We start from the raw sequence: 24,052 nt of genomic DNA on the forward strand, positions 1-24,052 counted from the left end.
GTATTTCCAAATATTGCCATGAATCTCATATAGAGGTGAGGAAAACAGAGGAATGAAACATCTTTAATTTAGAGATGCATACAAGATCTTAAATATAAAGAATCTCCTAAAAGCTCAGGTCATTCAAATCCCTCCTGTTTATTTTGCAGAGAAAACAAGCCCAGTTTTATGAAAACATTGTGAAGGTGATACGACCAAAACCAGATTATTTTGCTGTTGGATACTATGGCCAGGGATTCCCAACATTCATAAGGGTAAGTATCACCTGTTTCCAGAGACTTTTCTTGCTCTGGAAATTTCCCCTGGCTTGGAGAAACCTGCCTGAATACTGACAGGTGTTTTTTAGGTGTACAAAACAAACAACTGTTTTTTCCTTTCTGGTTTCTAAGATGGAATAGTGGAATTTTAGTAGAAAAGCTTTGTCTTCAAACATATTCAGTACTTTCTACAGGGTATTACTAGAAATGAAGATAAATGATCCAGTCTATTACTCAAGGTCATAACCATCTGAAATAGTGACATTTTTACCTGGCAGGTTAATTTATATTTTTATATATAGAATATATATATGAGCATGGTAGAAAAGCCTTTTGTATGTGACCATGTTTTCAGGTGAGTGTCCTTTCCAGCATTGTCACTAAAATGAATTTGACTATCAAAGGTGTGTGTGACACCTTTAATAGCAATTTTTATCATTGATTTGTCTGTGTCATGTGCCAATTTAAGACATGTGGCACTTGGTTGATGTCAGAATCATAGCTTCAGTGGCATTTTACAGTTTCTTTTCACTAATATTAGGATTTTTGTGGGTTGAATTAGTGGCTAAAGAAAAGTGGGGCTGTAACATGTGTGAATTGCATCTCTGTTATGATTCTCTGGCATTTGGCAGTTGGTGACACAGAAATAACACATTATTATTTTGTTAACTTCCCTGGGCATCCTGCGCCACGGCCTCACCATCCTCACAGGAACAAATTCCTTCCCAATTTGCCCTCTGAAAACCAGGCTGTTGAGTGCCCTGCTGATGGAGAAAATTCTCACTTTTCCCTCCACTCCAGCATTCCTGTGAATTAAAAATGTATATACATAAATTGCAGTTATACAGAGCCATCTATTATTACCTTTCTTTCCCCTACTGAGCTTTTCAAAAGGCAGCATTGCAGAATTAAACCCAACTGGGCAAATGTGAGCAACTCCAGGTTCCTACCCCCAGTCAAAACACCCTTTTTTTAGAAAAGCTGTATAATTTTTTTGCCAAGTATTCATTTTGAGATGAGTAATGAGGTTAAGTATATTCAGATGCAAATTTTATCCAAACTTGCTTTAATATGTTTGATCAGTTAAAAATATGCAAGTTGTCTTTTACATTTTCCTTTAGAATTTAATGAACTCAGTATATAAATGGACTGTATAAAATCTCTCTTCATTTTCTTTATTGGCAAAGAAGAAACAAATGCTTACAAATACAATAAACTTAATTTTAAAGTTACAAAAAGTTTAAAGTTTATAATGGTGGAAATCTAATCCATTAATGTGAGTCTTCTTATAAGAGTTAGCATTTTTGGATATTCCTCCTTAAATTGTCATTGGTTTCTCTGCTACTCTTGTTTGCTCACCTGAGTGCCTTTGAATAAATGTTTATCTATAAAAAGCCCAATTATTTATTGACATCCATTCCATCATTAGCTGTGGAAGGTAGAGGAGACATCTTGGATTTGGTAATAATTCCTCTTAATATATTTTCAATGGCCACCAATGTTAGAGATCCTTGAAACCATGTTTTGAGGTGATTTTAGTGTGACTTAAAAGAATACCTAAGGGGGAACGTGGGCTTAATGATCATAGGATGGAACTGGAGGTGAGAAAAAAGATATTGATGAAGTATTGATTATGACACAGCGTGAGGAGTGTGAAATTCCTGGTGTACTGAGAAGTGCTAACAGTGTTGGTGTCACCCCTTCTGTGGCCCCAGTTCTGTACTGGGAGCACTGGTTTTAGATCTGGGGGTGCTGGTGCGAGCTGTGGGTGCCTCTGGATGCCTTGAGAAGGCTGAGCTAGAGCAGAGGCTGGACAGAGTCACAGAATAAAGCAGGGATTTATTCCAGGATCTCCTCATGGATCCACCTTGGGCAGCACCAGAGCCCAGCCAGGGCTGCACCCAAATGACCCAAAATGGTCCCAAAATGCACGAGCGCTCCCGGGGCTCTCCCTGGGATCAGTTCTGCTCCATTGGCACCTTGGAGTTCATTGTCCCATTCCAGCTCCAGCCCATCAGTCCCACCCTGCTGGTTTTTCTCCCTCCAGCCCACGGTGTTTGTGCTCCTGGGCTGAGGTTTGGATCATTTGTCCTTGGTGCCCAGCTGGAGCAGGAATTGTTTTGTCTCCCTGCTCTGTGCAGAGCTCAGCATCCCCTGATAAGAAGCTCAGACCCACACACTAAAGCAGCACAGAATGTGAAAAATAGAAAAGCTGAACCTGAGGCATCATCTGTTTGCAGAACAAAGTGTTCATTTACCGGGGCAAGGAGTACGAGCGCCGCGAGGACTTCGAGGCGCGGCTGCTGACGCAGTTCCCCAACGCCGAGAAGATGAAGACAACATCACCCCCTGGAGATGACATCAAAACCTCCTCTGGCCAGTGTATCCTTGGGCTGTACACCCAGTACAACCAGTACAGCCAGTGCATCCAGCAGCTCAGGTCAAGGATTTATGGATTTATGGCCAACCTGTTGCACTTCTGGCCTGACAGGTGTAATGCACTGGTTTTTGTCCTTTTTTGTGCGTGTGTTCCTACTGAGCTGTTAGCTCTGTGTGACTGAAATGCCCTTTTCACTTCTTAACCCTCGAAATTCAGATATTCAGTGCTTCACTGTAAAGCCCAAATTGGATTTACCCTCAAAATTTCACAGGCCGGTGTCAGAGCAAATTGTGAGGTGAGTTTGGGTTGAGTTTTATTGTTTTCTCGGTCCCCTTTATAACATGTTATTGTTGCATTAGGAATCTGTGCACAGCCAAAGGGCATGGACGTTGTGAGGGCATTTAATGGTGATTTTTAATACTGCCACACATTCCAACCCACTGGAAAATAGTCATCCCATATGTGTTGATGAACTTCCTCTAATATTAGAATTTAGTATCAATTTCTAAACACACAGCATTTGATTTTCATTGTGCATTTGGGGCTTGGAACTGCATGATATTTGAGGTCACTTCCAGCCCAACCTATTCTGTGATTCCATGATTTTTTTGCCTTTTCAGTTTCTACAGGGTGAATGAAGTCCAACGCTTTGAGTATTCGCGTCCTGTTCGAAGAGGAGAGAAAAACCCAGACAACGAATTTGCAGTAAGAAATTATGAAGAAAACAAACCACTTTTGGTTTGCTTGTTTATCCCCCTCTATTTTGAGCATCTGAGCCATTCATTATCTTTTGCTTGTTGAGAAATAAATTCTAGGTTTAAAGGGATTATTTTTCATAGAAAGTTAATTAAGCCAATTTATCATGTTCTCATTTATACCAATAGGAAAAAAAAAAGGCCAAAGCTGTATTTATTTTGTAAAAACAGCTCTTCTGAGAAAGAATTTTAAATTGTTACACCTGAAACTTGTCTTGCTGTGAAGATTCCAGTCAGGCATCTGAAAATTTTTTGTCACTAATACCCTTTGTTTGTTTTTTTTTTCCTTTTTTTTTTTTTAATGAGTGCTGTGAGGAGGCCCTGGCACAGAATGCTCAGAGCAGCTGTGGCTTCTCCTGGATCCCTAGAAGTGCCCAAGGCCAGGTTGGATGGGGGTTGGGATAGTGGAAGGTGTCCCTGCTCCTGGAACTGGATGGGTTTAAGGTTCTTTTCAACCCAAACCATTCCATGAACATCCAGTAAAACCAGGGGATCTTTCTGTGGTATTCTCCTTCAGAAAGGGAGCAGTTCTTCCCTGCTCAGTCACATACCAGATTTAAATCAGTGCTGCTCCATCTTCCATTTGGAATTCCCCCCTGGCTCTGAACATCTGCCATACCTTGGTCCTTGTCCTGCTGATGATATTTTAGGGCTTTGCTCAGGGTCCCAGCTGTCCATTGATAACGTGACACTTGTGTTCCCTTTGCAGAACATGTGGATTGAGAGAACCATCTACGTGACAGCCTATAAATTACCAGGGATCCTCAGGTGGTTTGAAGTCAAATCAGTTTTCATGGTAAGATCAGCTTGGCTGTATTGAGATTGTATAAAAAAAAATGGGGTTTTTATAGAGCCAGGGAGCATCTGTGTGTCTCAGTGACTGTGCTTAGATCTGTGACCAGGAATCCATGGGATTGTAGCTGCCACATCCTGAGGGACTCAGGCAATGCTTTTCCATTCCCAAAGGGAAGGAAACCCTACAAGGCCTTCAGCCTTTAGAAAGCATTTGTGTCTCTCAGCAGGTGCCTAGAATGAAGGGACACCTGAGGTGGTGAAGGGAAACCCTGCTCCATCCAAGAGGATCTAGCCTGAACTTTACCAAAGAGGATCTGGATATTTTGATTGTCATTAATGCAAAATATCCCAATAGTCAAAGGCATTGTATGTCTGCATTTTTTACCACTCGTGGTTAAAGGTTGTTTTTGTTTCTTCTCCATATTTAGCTAAATATACCCTCAGCAACCTCACAGAGTAACTCCAAATTACTCATTTCTCTGTTCAACCATTTAGACTGTTTAGATAAGACATATCCATTAAACGCCTTTAAGATTAAATTATTCTTATGCAGCTGTAATTTTTAAGTAGCAATAAAAACATTGTTACTGCGTTTTTGAAATCTCTCTTGTGAGGCTTATTTTTAAAGGAAAAGAACAATTTGCATATGATTAATTAAAACCTTTTTCATTGCTCCATTGAGGTTATGTTGGACAGTTGTATTTGGATGAACAGAAGTAATGTAGAAAATTACTATGGTATCTATAGTAACAGAATATGAATGTGATGTGTGACAGTAACAGCCAGCTGAATAAAACACATTGAATTTTTAATGAATTTCGTAGTTTCAATATAACCCTGATGGAGAAGATTGTATTTATCTTCATGATGGCAAGAAGTGCTGTTTGTAAAGGCTGGCAGATCTGATGCCAGTCCTGATGAGCAGAGAGCAGAGCCTGACAGGCACTTGGTGTACACCCCTCCTGCTCTGCCTGGCATCCAAATGGGCACAAATCCCACCAGCCTTTTGGGAGCAAGGATTGTGTGAGTTGCAGAGCTGAGAAATGATAGCAGAATGGAACTTAATAACGTGTGGGAAGACTGCTACAGATAACTTGTGACCTCCTCTGGCACAGTTCCTACAAAATGGGTATTGACTTTCCTCAAGATCTCTGTCAGCTAAAATGCTGCAAGGAGGATCACAGGGTTTACATCCCTGTAATGCTAAATTGTGATTATGGATACAGATATTATTGATCCCTTGCTAAGCACCAGGATACTCCAGCAGCTCTGCAAGTTTCATATTTTATTGATGGAGCTGGAATATCGTTAAAGGGAGAGGTGAGATTACATCAAATCAGTGCTGAGAGAATGGAGTAATTTCATAAATGCAGTGTATTATGTTACATAACCCGTAAGAACATGCAGAGTTGCTTTAAATCTACTGGCTTTTCAAATTCCTTCTGAGTACTTTTACCTAAGCCATTGCAATCTGTTCATTATCTGCCAGGAATATGGGGCCAGCATTCCATATTCTGTATCTGATTTGCTTTAGCTGGACACAAGAAGTTCTAGGGGAGAGAGACCAGCCAGGGAATTAGAAATCAGATTTTGAATCACACTTGAGTTTAAAAAGCACAAATGCTAATCTCTATTTTGCTTTTATCTTGGAGTTTTTTACTGGTGCAAATGTCTCAAGAGAATGTAATTCCTGTTTTCCCTGGATAGAGTGAGGAGGGCCCAGAGTGGCACTGGGAACAAGGCTCAGAATTTACACTTATAAATAGCTTTCACCAGGTTCCAAAGCCCAGTTTGTAGTAGTGAGATGGCAACTGCAATTCTCCATCTGCTTTTAAAAAATTAGAGGGAGTGTTACAAGAGTAGTAAAAGAAAGGAGAATGAGAAAGAAAGCCATGATTGCTGCTACAGAAAAGTCAAAAAGCTGTCAGCTCAATGAGTGCTAATTTCTGGAGATGCTCAAGAGCTTTAAAAGCAATGGTTCATCAACACATTATTGCATAGTTATAAGGCCATTAATACAAGTGACAGAATCCTAAATTTAGCCTGTGATGTTCCCAGCAGTTCTTGCCCAATCAGATGCTGGATGTGGCTTCACTCCCCAGTCCAGACTCCCCCTGGCAGGCTGGGCTCTGTCCGAGCCTGGCTGCTCCCTGTTCCCAGCAGAGACTCCAGGCTCCTTCCCTGCTTCCAGAGCCATGCAGCAGGCAGGCTGCTCAAAATGCTAATTAAAACATCCTTGATGTAATCAGCTGGCAGGTGTAAGAGTAACAACTAAAGAGATTTGATTATAAGTGGTTCTCAGAAACAGGGTGAGCAACTGATAGCCAGGTAGAAGTGCTGCTTTGTTTATGTAGCATTTATGTAAATGAGGCTGTAATCAAATATACACTTGCATTTTCCTCACAGGCCTCAATTAACCTTCCTTTCCTCTCCCTACCACATCATTTTTTTTTTATACAAGCAGGTTGTGGCTTCCTGTGAGGACTCTCTACACTCTGGGTCCTGCAAGTGACTGATTTTCAGCCCGTTCTCTAATATTTAAAATATTTTAATACTGTTTTTTTCAACATTAACTTTTTGAAAGACGTGTTAGCTATGTGTAAAAAGTAGCTAGAGGTCAGTCAATTAAAATAAAGCAAGTTTTAGACGGCATAAGAGCAAATTCACCCCATGAAGGCATCTGAGGAGACTCTTCATTGAAGTCCAGGTAGAAAGAAAATTTCTCCCTTCAGTTCTCGATGGTCAGATGAAGAAAATGTGAGCTCTTGGGAAAAAGCACAGCAGATATTTTAGATGTCATCTCATCAACATATTCAACTCCATGTCCTTGGAAACACACCAAAATAATCACTGCAAAAATATCTTCTTGATTTTTGAGCGGCTTAGGATTACATTTTCCATCAGAAAATCCACGTTAAAGTTATCATTTCTTTCTTACTGTTACGTTAAGCTGGATCTTCTTTGTGCTGCTAAAACTCACCAACCTTTAATCTCTGATGTTCTTCCTAATCCTCCAAAAAACCTCACGTGATTGCTGCCAGAGCCTTTCTGGATGCTGTGCTGGGATGTAATCCCTCCTGCAGCAGCAAAATGCAGTTAACTTCCTGCACTGATAGCCATCATCATATCAGTTACTGCAGCACAGAGATAGCAAACACCTCAGTGCCTGAAATCACCCTTTCTGGTAATTATCAGTCAAAAATCTCCCAATAACCTCGCTTCTGAAACATTTCTACCCATGGGGTTTTCCTGAGCAGTTTAAAAACTCTGCCTCTGGTTTGAAAACCTCCTTTTGTTTGGGTTTTAGGTGGAGATCAGCCCACTGGAAAATGCCATAGAAACCATGCAGCTGACCAATGACAAGATCAACAATATGGTGCAGCAGCATCTGAGCGACCCCAACCTGCCCATCAACCCCCTGTCCATGCTGCTCAATGGCATCGTGGATCCCGCGGTCATGGGCGGCTTCGCCAACTACGAGAAGGTAACGCCAGCATTCCCTCAATTCCACCAGCATTCCCTCAATTCCACCAGCATTCCCTCAATTCCACCAGCATTCCCTCAATTCCACCAGCATTCCCTCAATTCCACCAGCATTCCCTCAATTCCACCAGCATTGCCTGAGTTCCACCAGCATTCCCTCAATTCCACCAGCATTCCCTCAGTTCCACCAGCATTCCCTCAATTCCACCGGCATTCCCTGAATTCCACCAGCATTCCTTCAATTCCACAAGCATTGCCTCAATTCCACCAGCATTCCCTGAATTCCACAAGCATTCCCTGAATTCCACCGGCATTCCCTCAATTCCACCAGCATTGCCCGAATTCCACTGGCATTGCCTGAATTCCACCAGCATTGCCTGAATGCCACCAGCATTGCCTGAGTTCCACCAGCATTCCCTGAATTCCACCAGCATTGCCTGAATTCCACCGGCATTCCCTGAATTCCACCAGCATTCCCTCAATTCCACCAGCATCCCCTCAATTCCACCAGCATTCCCTCAATTCCACCAGCATTCCCTGCCCTGCTGGGCCTCAGCTCAGCCCAGCACAGGGAGGATGTGGAGAGAGAGGCCAGAGCAGGGATGGAGCAGCTCTGCTGGGAGGAAGGGCTGGGAGAGCTGGGATTGTTCACCTGGAGAGGAGGAGAAGGTTTGGGGAGAGCTCAGGGTGGCCTTGCAGGGCCTGGAGGGGCTCCAGGAGAGCTGGAGAGGGATGGGGACAAGGGAATGAGGGACAGGACACAGGGAATGGCTCCCACTGCCAGAGGCAGGGATGGATGGGAGATTGGGAATTAGGAATTGTTCCCTGGCAGGGTGGGGAGGGGCTGGGATGGAATTCCCAGAGCAGCTGTGGCTGCCCCTGGATCCCTGAGGAATAGAATTTATTGAATGTCCAACCAAGGCCAGGTTGGACATTGGAGTTTGGAGCAGCCTGGGATGGTGGAAGGTGTCCCTGCCATGGCAGGGGTGACACTGGGTGGCATTTAAGGTCCTTTCCAACCCAAATCACTGTGAGTCTTTGATTCCATAAGTTTCACTTTGTGTTCGTGGCTGTGATTCTGTGATTCCGTGATTCCTTAAGTTTCACTTATGGAATTCCTGTTACTTCACAGGATCTTTAAGATGATCAATTTATCTTCATTGTACCTCATTCTTCTGGTAGTAGATGTTTCATTTTCTGAAATAATGGCTCATTTCTCTCTCTCTCAATTAGGCTTTTTTTACTGAAAAATATATGCTTGAGCATCCAGAGGATCATGACAAGATTGAGAAGCTGAAGGATCTGATTGCTTGGCAGGTAAAAAAACTTGAAGTCAGGTTTGCCAGAGGCAGCTGCTATGGAAAGACAGCTTGGTGTCACTTTGGAGGAGATTCAGACATTATCCTCACCTTGGATACATTTCTTTGCCATTTAAATCTGTTTTGGAGCTTGAGTTAAAGTTCATCTTTTCAAATCTGACATAATTGCTCATTTTGATAAACTTGGAGAGAACAAATATGATCAAGATATTTTCTTTTTGCTTGTTTCTTTTTTTTTTTTTATATAAACACACTAAGTGACCATCTCCCATCTGTATCAGATGAGAAAATATTTTTCAGGGCAAACAGAAGACAATTGCAGTTTTGTTCCATAGTCACATACTGGACATTTTTCTATGATCTCTATGTAATTTTATGGTAACTAAAAAAAAATACCAGGTTGATTTAGAGGTGTTTTATTTTTCCCACAAAAAAACAAAGTGAATCATTGTCTTTTCATATTCAATTCTGTCATTATAATAAAGGGAATAATTTACATTTCCATAGATTTCAATCTTTGAGGTAGTAGAACCAAAGCTACAGAATTAAAAATAAAATATCCTCTGAAGGCCTTAAAACTCTGAGTAAGTAAAAAACTCTTTTGGTCTGAAAGAAAAAGCATTTTTTTATTTATTTTCTTGCAAGCTTTTAGAAAAGATTAGATTTTATAAGCTTAAAGTTTTATAGAGGAAAATAATTTGGTCCCAGCAGACTGCCTTGGTGTCAGCTCTGTGTCTTTGCCTCTGAGAGTGATACTTCAAATGAATTCCAAATACACTTTCCCTCAGCAAAGGCTCACTTTGGTGACACTTGTGTTTTAAAATAATATGAAAATTTGAAAATAGGTATGGCAGCTGATCACAATGTATTGTAATTATTCAAGGCTTTTAAACACATCATTTCCCATCAGTTTTGTACTTCCAAAACAACAGGAACCAGGAAAATAGAGAAAAGAGATCAAAAATTATTTTTATAACTGAAAATTAAGAGTCACCAAAAGCCCGTTCAGTGCTTTTAAATTGTCTTGGATGTTTCATACACATTTAGGGGAACCTAAAATTTAAAATTCCTCTCAAATTACTTCAGTTTCCAGCCTGGTGGGAGTCAGCTCCCAAATATTGGGAGAGGGATGTGTATGGAATCCTTTGAAGGGGCTGAATTCATCCTGGAAAGCAAAAAGGAGATTTCATTCTTCAATAATGTGGGGCTTGGAGTTCTGTAATCACATGGAATTTTCTCCCTGCTGTATAAATCCATCTGGGTATATGAAATAGGAGCCTGACAATTGTATTACCAGCTGACCAGTTAAATTCATTTTTTTTCATCTTCTTATCTCTTTCTCCACTTTGCTGTGGAATTCATAATTCATATAATTCCTGTGAACTTCAAGTGTACATTTTGTTTCTGTCTCTTATTAATTCTGATAAATTCCATTAGCAAAGCAATGTCCATTTTTGTCCTTCTTGGTGCTTTTCTAACTTAGGCAAAAAATGTTCCCATGCAACTGCACCATTTCAAGCTGATCTTTCATTTTAACATGAAGATAATGAAATGATTGATTGAAATTAAGGCAGAGAAATGAATGATTGATGACATTAGTCACTCTGAATTTAGCTGAAGTATTTACAGCACAGCAAAACAGAAAAATATCACAGCAAATCAAAACCTTGTTCTCTTACAGAGATGCAAGAACTGTTGCATACCAGACTTAGGTTTTATGTTCATATTTTATGATCCCCTTGCTCTGAAAGATTGTTTTCAAAGATTAGTTTAATAATTCAAATCAATGTCATTTTTTTCAGTCTTTTCAGCCAAGCAGATCGAGATTTTTAAAAAAAAGAAAAGGGGGAACAAAGCAGGGAATCATTTCAAGTTGCAGTGGAACTTTATAAAATTTTAAAATCAGCCAAGAACAGAGTTATTAAATAAGAAAATGCCCTTTCTCCAAGGCCAACTTAATTAGGAATATCCTGAATGTGGCAAAATTCTGCCTCTGACAGATGTAAAATTCCATGTCGGTCATCAGCACATTTCCCTGTGTCTGGAAAGGAGACACAGGAGGAGTTTGGAAGTTGGTAGAAGAAGGTGAAACAGAAATGATAACACAGCTGGGAGGTTCTTCCTGCACTTCACAAATGTTTAAGGATTAAGTGGGCTTGGACAAGGAGGCCAAATATCCTGACTCAGCAGTCTCACGTTCTTCTGTGGCAAAGCTGTGAGACATTCATGAATTTCAGCTTCTGTAAAAGGTTAACAAACCTCCCCTTCCTCTCCTTCCTCCCCTTCCTCCCCTTCCTCTCCTTCCTCCCCTTCCTCTCCTTCCTCTCCTTCCTCTCCTTCTCTTCCTTCTTCTTCCCCTTCTCTTTGTTCTTCTCCTTGTTCTCCTTGTTCTTCTTGTTTTTCTTCTTTTTCTTGTTTTTCTTCTTCTTCTTCTTCATCATCTTCATCATCATCATCTTCATCATCATCTTCTTTCTTCTTTCTTCTTTCTTCTTTCTTCTTTCTTCTTTCTTCTTTCTTCTTTCTTCTTCTTTCTTCTTTCTTCTTTCTTCTTTCTTCTTTCTTCTTTCTTCTTTCTTCTTTCTTCTTTCTTCTTTCTTCTTTCTTCTTTCTTCTTTCTTCTTTCTTCTTTCTTCTTTCTTTTCTTCTTCTTGTCCTTCTGCTTCTCCTTCTTCTTTTTCTCCTTCTGTCTCCCCCCACATTTTTTTCATACAAATAATGTCATTTGCTTCCTGTTCTTGATTTTCCAACCTGAAGGTGGCTGACCCCCAGGACAGGTTCTTCAGTGAATTTTCTACCCATGAAATGGTCTCATATGCTTCACCTTGGTAATTGCATTTTTTTAAGAAAGAATCCATTTCCAATGTCAACAGTTCTTTAAAATAAATGAGCCAAGTGACCACTTATGCCTCCAAAACAGGAGGGTCACTGGTAATGATGTAAATTTAGAAATTACTTACTGAGAGCAGGGAAAACTTTCTGGTTTCAGTTTCATTTTTGTCAAGTGCAAATCCATATGCTTATAAAAAACACCACTACATTAAAAAAAAAAATTACTGTTCTTTGTAGTCTTTTAGGAGAAGCACCTCTGTCCATTTAAATAGTGCCAAATGTCAGAGAATCATCTCGATAAGATTTCTCAAGTCTGTTAATCTGTAATTCATCTGTGTATTTATTATTCTCCTTACTGATAATGCTGCTCCTTCTGATTGCTGCTCAGTCTTATTAGAAAAATCTGTTTTTAATCAGTATTATGATTTAATTATGAATTATTAAGAAGAAGCCTCTTAGCTTGATTGCTGCAGAGAATATCTGAGTTAGAATCAGAGCACTGTGTGGGCTGAAACAAACCTGGAAGAGGAAATATTTTTCCTGAGCTGGAGGTAGAAAACTCTAATGGTGTGTCTGGGTAGTTGTGGGAATGAAAATGTCTCTCTTAAAACATTTCCAAAGGTCAGCTACACCTCCACACTAGGAACTAATTATATAATCCAGTGCTGGCATGGATATTTTGTGACAGAAGCCTTGAAGATAAATGATTATTTTCAGTTACAAAAGAGAATCAATTCAATTTTCTCCCTCTTCTGTTTTCTTCCCAGAGAAAATAGAATATTTTTTCTAAGGAGAACTATATAGTATCTAAAACTGTATGTTTTATTAATAAATATTGCTCTGCAATATATATCTGTCCAAGGATGGAGCTCATTTGCAGCTTTAGAAAGAGCATTTATTAAAGAAAACATAAACTATTTTCTTCTTCAGGGTTTTATTATCCTCATGGAACTGGGAAAGGAGTTGATATTAATAACCTGGTGTGAGACTGATCATTCATCAGTTTGGTGTTTCGAAGTACAGACTCTGTGGGGGCTTGAGGGTGGAATATCACAGGAGGGTTTGTGCTGTGGGATAAATCCAGTATGGGATTTCTGAGCAGAACTGGGACTGAATTACATGTATAGGACTTTGCTTAACAGAAAAAAAGGGAAGTCCTGGAGAATGAGGGTTTAGATCCTCTCGTGCATCATGGAAGGAATGATGATGGTCACTGTGATCGTAATAATAATTTCTGTCATTTTTAATATTATTGCTATTTATTATTGTTGTTGTTATTATTGTTATTATTAGTAGCAGTGTGATAATTACTATTACTTTTGCTCTTATTACTAATATTATTATTACTTCACGAGCTCTTTCCCTGCTGTGGGAGTGTTGCCGTGTCCCTTGGCTCGGGAGGGGCTGGGCAGGGTGGAGCCAAATTTGAAAGCCAAATTCTGCCTTCCAGATCCCATTCCTGGCCGAGGGCATCCGGATCCACGGGGAGAAGGTGACAGAGGCCCTGAGGCCATTCCACGAGAGGATGGAGGCGTGTTTCAGGCAGCTGAAGGACAAGGTGGAAAAGCAGTACGGGGTCCGCGCCATCGTAAGTTCCCTCCCAGTTTCTCTTTCCCTAATATTAAGAATTCCCTTAAATTACAGCAACTTTCTATTCCCGTGTGATGATTTCATTGATTCAAAAGAGCAGTGTAAATGCAGAGTTCCTGGTTGTTCCCAGTCATCATCAAATTATGGAATACTGAGAAGATGAGAGATGTTGAGGGAGCCTCGGTGCTTTCATTTCCGAGCACGAGAGCAATTCCTAAACTGCCCAAAGTCTGTTCCTTGAAAATCAAGAAAATCCTTCCATTCTGAAGGATTTGGGTTACAAAAATGAGTTTAAAAATGGGCACTTAGCAGGATTCTTCCAGAGCTGAATGCCACCTTTCCCTAGATGGAATTCCTTTAGGGAAGGGAGGGCTGTGCTGCTCTATGGTAATGTTATACCTACCGTGAATGTAGGCAGGCAAGAAAGCCACAGCTCCTGCTTCATAGGGTTAGAAAGATTGAAATTCATGCTTTTCTCATCCCAGCAACTTATTTCCATCCATTTCCAATTCATCCTTAAGGGAAAGCCAAGAATTTCATGGTGTTTCCAGTGGAGATTTGCTCTGCTTTTCAGTGTTGAGTGTGAAGGTCAGAACAAACAAGTGAAACATCTCTTTAATTGATAATTGAATTGATAATTCAGCCAAAAATACATGGATTGGGTGCTATTATGAGATCATATTTTGCTTGGAGAAAAGGAGGCTCGGGGAGACCTTGTGGCTCTGCACAGCTCCTGCCAGGAGGGGACAGCCGGGGGGTCGGGCTCTGCTCCAGGAACAGGGACAGGAGCAGAGGGAACGGCCCCAGGCTGGGACCAGGGGAGCTCAGGGTGGACAGCAGCAGGAATTTCCCCATGGAAAGGGTTGTCCAGGACTGGAAGGGGCTGCCCAGGGAGGTTTGGAGTCTCTATCCCCGTGGGTGTCCAAGGAATGAGTGGATGTTGAGCTGGGGTCAGTAGAGAACTGGGCACAGCTTGGACTCCATCTCAGAAGACTTTTCCACCCCTAATAATTCTGCATATGACATGTGTTTTTAATGGGGACACTGAGATCTTACAGGAAACATTCCAGCCTTTGTGGTGTCCTTTAACTGATGTTCTGTTTGTGGTCCTTCAGATCCCATCTTATGAATTTATATATTCAGGGAAAAGTTCAAACAGTAATTTATTCCCAGGGAGAACAGAAGTAATTAACATTAATGATACCTGCATGTCAGTCACTTCAGTAATATCCATTTACATCATCAAGCAGATGACTGGAAAGTGGTGTTATCTCTCTAATTTCACTCTACCCACCAGTAAGAATTTTCAGGATTGATGGAGTTTTATCTCTTCTGTCTTCCTTGTACAAGGCCAATTTACCAGTAGTTGACAGGGTGGAAAATATACCTGTAATTAAACAGCATGAGATTCTTATTTGTTGACTGCAAGAGTTCAATTATTTTATGCATATATCAGTTATTAATGACTAACAAAGCTTGGAGAAATATTCAGAACTCTGAAATTGTCTGAAACAAAACCAGAACTTTCATATATTTTCTTCTTAACCTAGTGTCACTTTGTAAATTGGCACTCCTGATATTTTCGACATAAAGTTTCTCTTTGTGGGTTTTTACTCTGGGTTTTTGGGGTTTTATGAAGTCCATTTCATTGAAATATATTGACATGGCAGTCACAATGGTGGCAGAGATGGATTAAAAATTATGTAAATATGTAAAAGGTTATCTTTTAAAGGCAAGATGTAAAAAAGCATGGAAATACCATTGGAACAAAGGAATGTTTGAAATATGCTTAAAATTATACACCTGCCAGTGAGGACTTAAATATTTTTTTTCTAGTCCTTTGAGTGGATTTCCTTTAGAACCTATTTCTTTGTTTGTAACATGAGGTGTTGGTTGTTGTTGATTTATTAATGCTACCAAACTCTACTTGGAAGAAAGTCCCCTGAACCTTCCCCTGTTCCCTTTGGCATGTGGATATGGGGTTTTCTGGGGATCAAACAGGAACATCTGGCCTTTCTTGGCCTGAAGGAGCAGGAGGGCAGCCGGCCGCGCTCCATGGTGTGCTCCTACATCATGCCCTCATCATCTTTGTTTGTAACATTGATTTATTAATGCTACCAAACTCTACCTGAAAGAAAGTCCCCTGAACCTTCCCCCATTCCCTTTGGCACGTGGATATGGGGTTTTTTTGGGATCAGGCAGTAACATCTGTCCTTTCTTGGCCTGAAGGAGCAGGAGGGCAGCCGGCCGCGCTCCATGGTGCGCTCCTTCATCATGCCCTCGTCATCTTTGTTTGTGACATTGATTTATTAATGCTACCAAACTCTACCTGGAAGATAATCCCCTGAACCTTCCCCCGTCCCCTTTGGCACGTGGATATGGTTTTTTTTGGGATCAGGCAGTAACATCTGGCCTCTCTTGGCTGCAGGTGTCGGGCCTGGAGGAGCGGCGGGGCAGCCGGCCGCGCTCCATGGTGCGCTCCTTCACCATGCCCTCGTCGTCGCGGCCGCTGTCCGTGGCCTCCGTGTCCTCGCTCTCCTCGGACAGCACTCCCTCCCGGCCCGGCTCCGACGGGTGAGTGGGGAATCCTCAGCCAGGGATGGTCCCTAAAGCTCCCTGGGCTTTGAGGGTGGGCGGCGGTCCCACATCTCGGAGGGTTGGGGGTGCTCACCTGGAGAAGGGAAGATCCAGGGAGAGCTCACAGCCTCTTCCAGGGCCTGAAGGGGCTCCAGGAGAGCTGGAGAGTGTTGTAGTTGAGATGGAGACAATCCAAAGCAGCACACTCCATTTTCAGAATGTTTCAAACTGGTTTTATTATAGCATGGATGCTTTTTATACATCCTTACAAAACTCATCAGTTTATACTTTACTCACGGGTCAGGAAAAACAAACAAAGTGTTCATTGGAATAGGCAGCTGGAGGTTTATCTTAGTTTGGTTTCTATGTCAACGACCTTGGTAGAAAATTCTTTCAGGGTTAAACATGGATCCTCTGATCAAACTCCTCTCTGGCTCACAGAAGTTGCTGTAAAACCTCTTATACAGGAGAGGGGCTGGGGACAAGGGATGGAGGGACAGGACCCAGGGAATGGCTCCCACTGCCAGAGGGCAGGGATGGATGGGAGATTGGGAATTGGGAATTGTTCCCTGGCAGGGTGGGGAGGGGCTGGGATGGAATTCCCAGAGCAGCTCTGGCTGCCCCTGGATCCCTGGCAGTGCCCAAGGCCAGGCTGGACAGGGCTTGGAGCAGCCTGGGATGGTGGAAGGTGTCCCTGTCCCTGGAACTGGATGAGTTTTCACATCCCTTCCATCCTAAACCATTCCATGATTTGTTTTTAAGTAACAGCCTAATATTGGCAAAAAAACCCCAACCTACAGAGACATTTCTCTCAAGGCCTCTTGTTCTCTAAGCTAGATAAATACAATGCTCTTTTTTTTTTCCTCTAAGCATTCAAACAACACCAAAAAACCCCCAAGAGGAGATCAGTTCCCCCTTTTTAGAGAGTCACAGGTGTGTGAGTGCAGGAGGGATGCTCTGCAGGCCGTGTGTGCAGCCAGCCCTGTCCCAGGAGCTCAGGGCAGGATTACCTGACTGCTCAATCACTGCTGCTCACTTCGGCTGCCAGAGGAAAAGCTGCTTATGGCAAGATTGTACTTCAAGACTTATCAAGATATTTCACATGAGAACTGGGAATTCTGTTGATAAGCCCTGTCTCACAGTCACATCCCTCAAAGAACAAAATAATCTGTTTGCTGTCTGGGGTTTCCATGCAGCCTCAGAAGTCCCTTCTCTCTCTTCCTCCCCTCAGGCACCCCTGTAATCCAGAAATGCAATATATGACCAAGCCAGCAGTATTTTAAAGCCTTCTGATGGGCTGCTGATTTACAGGGATGTGCTGGAAACTCTTGTGCACCTTCAGAGGGGAGTTATTTCCTGGCTAGAGACTAAAGGCATCAAGTAAAATTAAATCCAGCACCTAAGGACCAACAGGATGCTTGCCTTGATTACAAAGAGTTTATTTAGTCATTGGGAGGAGCTGTGAATTGGACACAGCTCAGCTCTCATTCCACTGCCCTCTGGAATGCTTTCACACATTGGTGTAATTGTGGGACAGCACAGATCCTGAGTTTTGACTAATTCTGAACAAAGTTGTCTTTGTTCTGGAGCTGGAGCTTAGGCAGGAAAACAATCCCAAGTAAGTGAGCAACTTTGTTTTATCTCAGAAGAAAAAAAACATAGATTTTTTCCCTTGCCTTTTTCTGGTTTTCCCTTCCAAATCTTTAAATGTATTTTACTTTGTCATTGGGTGCTGTTTCCTTCAGGTTCACCTCACAGCTGTGTTGTAGTAGGTGTCACATAGCAGTTTTTGAGGATCTGAGTCTCCTCAGGGTGTATTTTCACAAAGACCATGGTGCAGCTCAGCTCTGAGCCCAGGGCAATACAGGAAAACAGAATGAGCAACTTGTGTCACTGAGAAGACATGAAAATACCTCTCATTTGTTTGATCAGGAGGAGAAGAAAAATCATCAGATATAAATAATATCCTTAAAGACCTCAAAAATTCAGGTGGCTGTAAAATCATGTGGGTGGTTTGGCACTGCTGGCCTGGCAGAAATTTCCTCCTGTTCTTGTTGTAGTTGGTTTTGGTCAGTTCTTCTCTTATCTTTCCATGTCTCTCCATAAACTAAATTTGAGAAGAGAGATGAAGCTAAAAAACAATTAAATGTGAAGCTAAAGCAGTGTCTTATCCAAATCACCCAGTTTCTATTTAATGTCATTTCCAGCTCCTGCTCTGGAGCTTTTCAACAGCAAAGACTTAAAGCAGACTTTGACAATAGGACATGTTTTACAACTCCCAACTCTATAAATAAATAAAACTGAATGTAAAAAAGGGCCTTGGGTTTATTCCCTGCTTGAGATGGGACTTAGAAATACAAATGTGAGCACTTGCACTCAGCAGTTGGAAGCAGGAGAATCCTGGGGTCCAGTGGGATTTCTCAGCTCTTGGCAGTCCCAAAGTGCTTCCAGTTGGAGCACAGTATGCTGACCCATAGCACAGACACATTAATAATCCAAATAATTAATAGTCCTAATACAGTGCTTGGAAGGCAAGCAATTAATCATTGTCAGAAGGATGGAAATTCCTCTTGTGAATTTGCAGTTGGCCTTGGAGGTGCTGGCATCACCCAGTCCAAAATACACAACTCAGGTTCCTAAGAAGTCCTGGTGTTGGGAGAGCTGGGCTCTGGTCTGGGCTCTGTCATTGAAGCTCTTTGTGGCCCTGGGCAAATTGTTGCCTTCCCTTTTCCCTTTCTGTAAAATGGGATGAATAAACTGATGGGTTTGTTCCCAACCCATGGGATTCAGGATTTGGGGAGTGGCTCAGGGGCTGCTGTTGCAGGTGCTGCTTTGAGCATCTTCCCATCAAATAATGTAGAGTGGAAACAACAACAAAAAATAACAATAATTTGGGTTATTGTTGCTGGGTATTGCTGCTGATGGTGGGGATTAGGATAATGTCAGTGCAAATTGTCTGGAATGTGAATACTCTGGAATTTCACAGCAAAGACTGTGGCCTGGACCTGCATGCACCCATGGAAATGCTTTTTTAGGGCTAAAAATGTCCTTCTTTGGGAAGTTTTGGTTTGGCTTTGGTTTTGTAATGTAGTGGTTTGAGACAGTCATAAAAGCTGCCAGCATGATTCTGTCGAGGTATGATCTTAGTAGTGTTTTTAATTTATAATATAAAATAAATCATAAAATACTTTGTCTAGCCAAGAGTGCTCCATCCTTGGAAGTGTCCAAGGTTGGAGCACCCTGGGATAGTCAGAGGTGTCCCTGTCCATGGCATGGGGTGGGACTGGAGTTTCCAGGTGTCACAGCATGGTGAGTGGCAGTGCTGAATGAGAAACCCATTTTTTATGTGAAATTCAGGAGTTTGTGCAGCCAAAAACCAATAAATTTACTGCAGAGCATGGAAGTCTGCAGCTCTGCTTCTCCAGCAGTCCTGCAGTAATTTTTATTATAAGACAATTATGATTGTTGTGACCTTCTGCCCCCTCCTTCTCCCTCTAATGAGTTTTCCTGGATTAGCAAAGCCTCATTAACTCGAGTGAGACTTTGGGAAATACGTAAATAAAAATTAGGTGTTGTGAAAACAGCATTTTATTGATCTGAGCAACAACATTTTTCCTTAGGTTCGTGCTGGAGCCCCTCCTGCCAAAAAAGATGCATTCTAGGTCGCAAGATAAATTGGACAAGGATGACCTAGATAAAGATAAAAAGGAAAAGAAGAAGGAGAAGAGGAACAGCAAGCATCAAGAGATATTTGATAAAGAATTTAAATCTACTGATATTTCTCTGCAGCAGGCTGAAGCAGTGATCCTTTCAGAAACGGTAACTTTATTGGCAAGGAAAGATTTATCTAATTCTGAGCCTTGTTCTCTCTCTCTTTTGAAATCAAAATGTTGATTTTTACTGTTTAGTTCCTCTGTAGACCAGAAATAACTCTGAGGGGATATACCACAGTGTTAATATACATGCTAATGAATCAAAAATACAGATTTGATTTATGGTGGGGAAAAGATCCTCTGAAAATCTTCACCCCAAGCTCTGTGTGACTGTTTGATGAAGGAGCAGATGGCACAGCATAGCTGAAATAAATGCTGCCGTCCCAGCAGCCTTTGGAACAGTAGATTGGGGTGGATTTGCCCATATTTCAGCTGCAGGACAGTGTTTGGTGGGACATTCCAAGGTCATTCTGTCAGCAGTTGCGTGTCCTTGAAGGGCTGTTTGGAGCAGAAAATCCTGAGCGGTTCCTGTGTGTAAGAATATTAAAACCAGGGCATATCTCCCTTAAACCCTCTCTTCTTGGCTTAGATTTAATTCACTGGAACTGTCCTCAAGGCTTAGGTAACCTGAGACGTTGGAGCTGGGAAATTGAAAGCAGGGATGTCTAAAGCTGGAGCAGGAAAAGTGTGAACTGACTGTGACCTCCAAATCTCTGCCTGGACACCTGTTTGGAGGCCAAGAGTTTAAAATTGCCTCCAGAAAGAAATGGAATGTTCTTTTCAAGATATGCACAAGTTCTTGTAGAACCAGCTTTGCACTCAGCAGAGTCTTGCTGGTGCTGTGTCATTGACATTGGATTTTGAAACTATTTTTCTGTCACCTGTGATAAATGCATCCTTTCATTCTTTCTGTTGGGTATTTATAGGAAGATACTATTTACATGTTCAGCCACACTTCCTCTGTTTTCTGGATTTTGCCCTCCTTTTCCACTCAGAGATGAGTTAATCTCTCATACATGTCTTAGGACAGCCTGAAAAATCAGTTTTTCTATTTGATATGCCCAGTCAGAAACTCCAATAAAATCCCATCTGGGAGTCTCAAGCTTTTCACCTTTGAAACCAGTGAGTTTTTCTGTTGACTTCAGTGAATTTTGTATGAGCCTTGGTTTGGTTAAATGGAGATTCCTCCTGCACAGATTTCCACGTCTCGTGGTTTTGCTGCCGTGCACTTTGCTTTGCACCTTGCAGCAGTTGTGTTTGGACTGATTGAGGACTGGGATCACCATGGCAGGACTTCCACTGGCATCTCCCAGATCCCAGATGGACCAGCAGAGCTCGTGGGATGTCACAGAAGAAGGAAATTGTATTTCAGGGCAGCTGAGCCATTTGGAGCAGTTGAGAGGCATCCAAGGATGCCGGGGAGCTGGCTGGTGTCACTGCGAGGTCACTGTCAGCTCTCAGAGGTCTTGGACATTGGAAAAGCTTGTTCATGACAGGAAAAATGCAAATTCTAGCTGGAAAGGAGGCCAAGATAACCCCTCAGGGCATATTCCCATTTGGCATCCGAGGAGCAAAAAATCAGCAAAGCCCAACATGGTTTGACTCAAGTTCTCCCAATCTTCCCAGTCAGGAGCTTTCAGTGGCTGACTGGTGTGAGCAGTATTCCCCTGTTATGGAGAGGGAGGCAAATTAAATGTCAGAGCTGGTTACTTACAGTTATTTTGAGCTTCTTCAAGTCCACAGATCAATAATATGAAAAGGAGTTTGCTGTTGAGAGAAAAACTCTCCCTTTTCAGCCTCAGCAGAGCTCCTTGATGAGCTCCAAGACGACTGAGTCAATTTGGAACGTTTGGTGTGAGTGGGTTCATTTCTAGGTGAAGCAGAAGAAACTCTTTTGAGATCAGTTTACACGAGTGTTTGCCCAATTCCCACTGCTGCTTTCTGGAATTTTGAACAGATAATATCAAGGATGAGTTTAAAGATAAAATTTGTCTTAAAATTTTGCATGCTGGAGGCATCTCCTGTTAATGAAGCGAAGGGAAATTTGGTAGAAATTCAACTTTCCCTATGTTCAACATTTGTGTGCAAGTTCCCTTTTTAAGATGAAATTACTCCCAAAGCACTTCTACCACTGTGCTGTATGAAGAAAAAGACATTTTGCTTTTTCCTGCATTAAAACTTGGAAGAAGAAAGTTTGCTGGATTAAAAGTGGTGGAAAAAAAAGATTGATTTTTTTTTAAAAGAAAAGTTGGGAGTACAGATTTGTCTAGAAATGGAAATTAAGCTTTAAAAATTTCTAAAGTGACATTTTAGTAATTAATACTTTTAGTTGCTAAAATTTTTATTACAGATACTGGATTCATTGTGCTGAGAATTTTACAGCTCGTTGTGCTGTCACTCATTCAGTTAAAACATTTCAGTCATTTGGTGAAATTTTTAAAATAGATTCTTAGTTCTGACTTCTGAAATATTTGGGGATTTTACAGCAGAAGACAAATTTCCAGAGAAAATCAAGTGAGAAAAATGCCAGTGGCCATCCCCATCTCTGCAGAGCTCCTGCTGCTCTTCCCAACAATGATGTTGTGTAAAGAAATGAGTGTTTCCAGTCTTTTATGGGATCTTCTTTTTTCCAATCAAATGAATCACCGTAGAAGAACATGGGGGAATTCTAAAACTGCAGAATTACTTCATGGAGCCTTTAGGTTTGCACGGAAAAGGAGCATTCAGAGGCTGTGTCATGGAATGGTTTAAATACTCTTCCCCAAATTTCACTGCACTCACCATGAATTTATTGCCTGATCAAACCCCAGGCCTTAATTACATAAAAACAGCAAAGATAAATCAAGCACTTGAGTATGTGAAGATGATCAGGAATATCTTCATCGCTTCCTAGAGATATATTATCTTCTTTTAAGTATCACATCAACTTCTTCAACATAAATTGTCCTTGTTAGTGCTTTGATCCCAGGAGCTGAGAGCAAACCCAGCTCTGAGGCCAGGTACTTAGCAGAGCACTCGGAGGCTGCTGTTGGAAATCAGAAGAACAGGCTGTGTTTTATTGATCTGGTGGTGTCTAACATCACTCACCATTGATCTGCCCTTGGCTAGACCAGGAAAAATTAGCAATGGCTTCATTATGGATTGGTGGCCTCCCAAGAGCACATATTCCTCAGCAGATCCGTGATTTGTGTGGAGCTTTCAGAGGAGGCCCAAGCTGTCAATCACAGGAGAAGTTCACATTTATTTCAGTAATTACAGAGTGAGTTAACTTGGGGACCTGCCTCCAGTTGGTTTTTCTCTTGATTCTGGCATGTTTCCTTCACCAATTAGCGTGTTTTCCTTAGTTGCTTTTTTATAATTATCTGCCCCTGAAAAAGTGGTTCCTTTGCTTACTCATTCTACTAAAAATACGCTTGAAAGCATGTGGAAAGCAGAAACCTTTGGAATCTTTAGAATTTTATTTTTAGCATCAAAACAATTTCCTAGAGGTCACCCCGAGGTCTTGATGAACTTTCCAAAAAAAAGGTCCATACTTTTTGGTCAATCATTTGTTGTAGAAGGGTCTCACAGGCACATCTTTGATGTGAAGCCTTTTAGGGTTTGTTTTCTGAAAAAATTTCAGATTTCTCCTTCCCAATGTACTTCATAAAACCCCAGACACTGGGAAATGACAAAATCGTTTGAAAAAGCCTGGATTGCTGCTGGCACTTTCTGTTTCGTCCCACTGAAGCACCTTGGAGTAATTCCCCTTTTAACTTCAAGCTGTTGCTCCATTTTCTAGGATATGTTTGAAATAAAAGCTTCATTTTTTTCACTATGATTCCTGTTTCTAAGGGGGTGGTGAATGGAGAAATTAGTAGAGCTTAGAATTAAAGTCAGGAAAAAGAATTGCCTTAACTAAAGCATGAGTTGCCCATCAGATTACAAATATCTTTTGAGGGTTCATGATGGAAAATTTGAATGGATTATGAAGCAGCCAGAGCAAAGAAAAAAAAAAAAATAGAGATATTTCAGTGAATTAAATACAAGCACAGTCAGGAGCCACCAAGAAGGTGTTTGTGAACAGATGATGTCTTCAGCAGAAGAGAGTTTGATGAAGAGTGAGTTAACTTGGGGACTTGCCTCCAGTTGGTTTTTCTCTTGAGTCTGGCATGTTTCCTTCACCAATTAACATGTTTTCCTTAGTTACTTTTTTATAACTATCTACCCCTGAAAAAGTGGCTGCTTTACTTATCATTCTACTAAAAATATGCTTGAAAGGATGTGGAAAGCAGAAACCTGGTTAAATGGTTAAAGAGGTGCATTTTGACAGGAAAGCAGACTTGTGTGAGAAAAAATAAACCTTTTGAGT

At 41.4% G+C, this 24,052-nt stretch overlaps 1 protein-coding gene across 3 annotated transcripts in view; it reads left to right on the forward strand.

Moving 5' to 3' along the window:
• DOCK1 (dedicator of cytokinesis 1) overlaps window positions 1-24,052 on the forward strand; it is a 268,980-nt gene that overhangs the window by 227,686 nt on the left and 17,242 nt on the right. For all 3 annotated transcript variants that reach the window (XM_077784742.1, XM_077784744.1, XM_077784743.1), the window contains exons 40-49: window positions 150-254; window positions 2,498-2,639; window positions 2,854-2,932; window positions 3,258-3,342; window positions 4,102-4,188; window positions 7,495-7,671; window positions 8,904-8,987; window positions 13,272-13,409; window positions 15,840-15,985; window positions 19,609-19,807. In XM_077784742.1, coding sequence (XP_077640868.1) covers window positions 150-254; window positions 2,498-2,639; window positions 2,854-2,932; window positions 3,258-3,342; window positions 4,102-4,188; window positions 7,495-7,671; window positions 8,904-8,987; window positions 13,272-13,409; window positions 15,840-15,985; window positions 19,609-19,807 — 1,242 coding nt within the window. The remainder of the gene's footprint in view (window positions 1-149; window positions 255-2,497; window positions 2,640-2,853; window positions 2,933-3,257; window positions 3,343-4,101; window positions 4,189-7,494; window positions 7,672-8,903; window positions 8,988-13,271; window positions 13,410-15,839; window positions 15,986-19,608; window positions 19,808-24,052) is intronic.

The sequence above is a fragment of the Lonchura striata genome, chromosome 7 (assembly GCF_046129695.1).
Source record: "Lonchura striata isolate bLonStr1 chromosome 7, bLonStr1.mat, whole genome shotgun sequence".
NCBI lineage: Eukaryota > Metazoa > Chordata > Aves > Passeriformes > Estrildidae > Lonchura > Lonchura striata.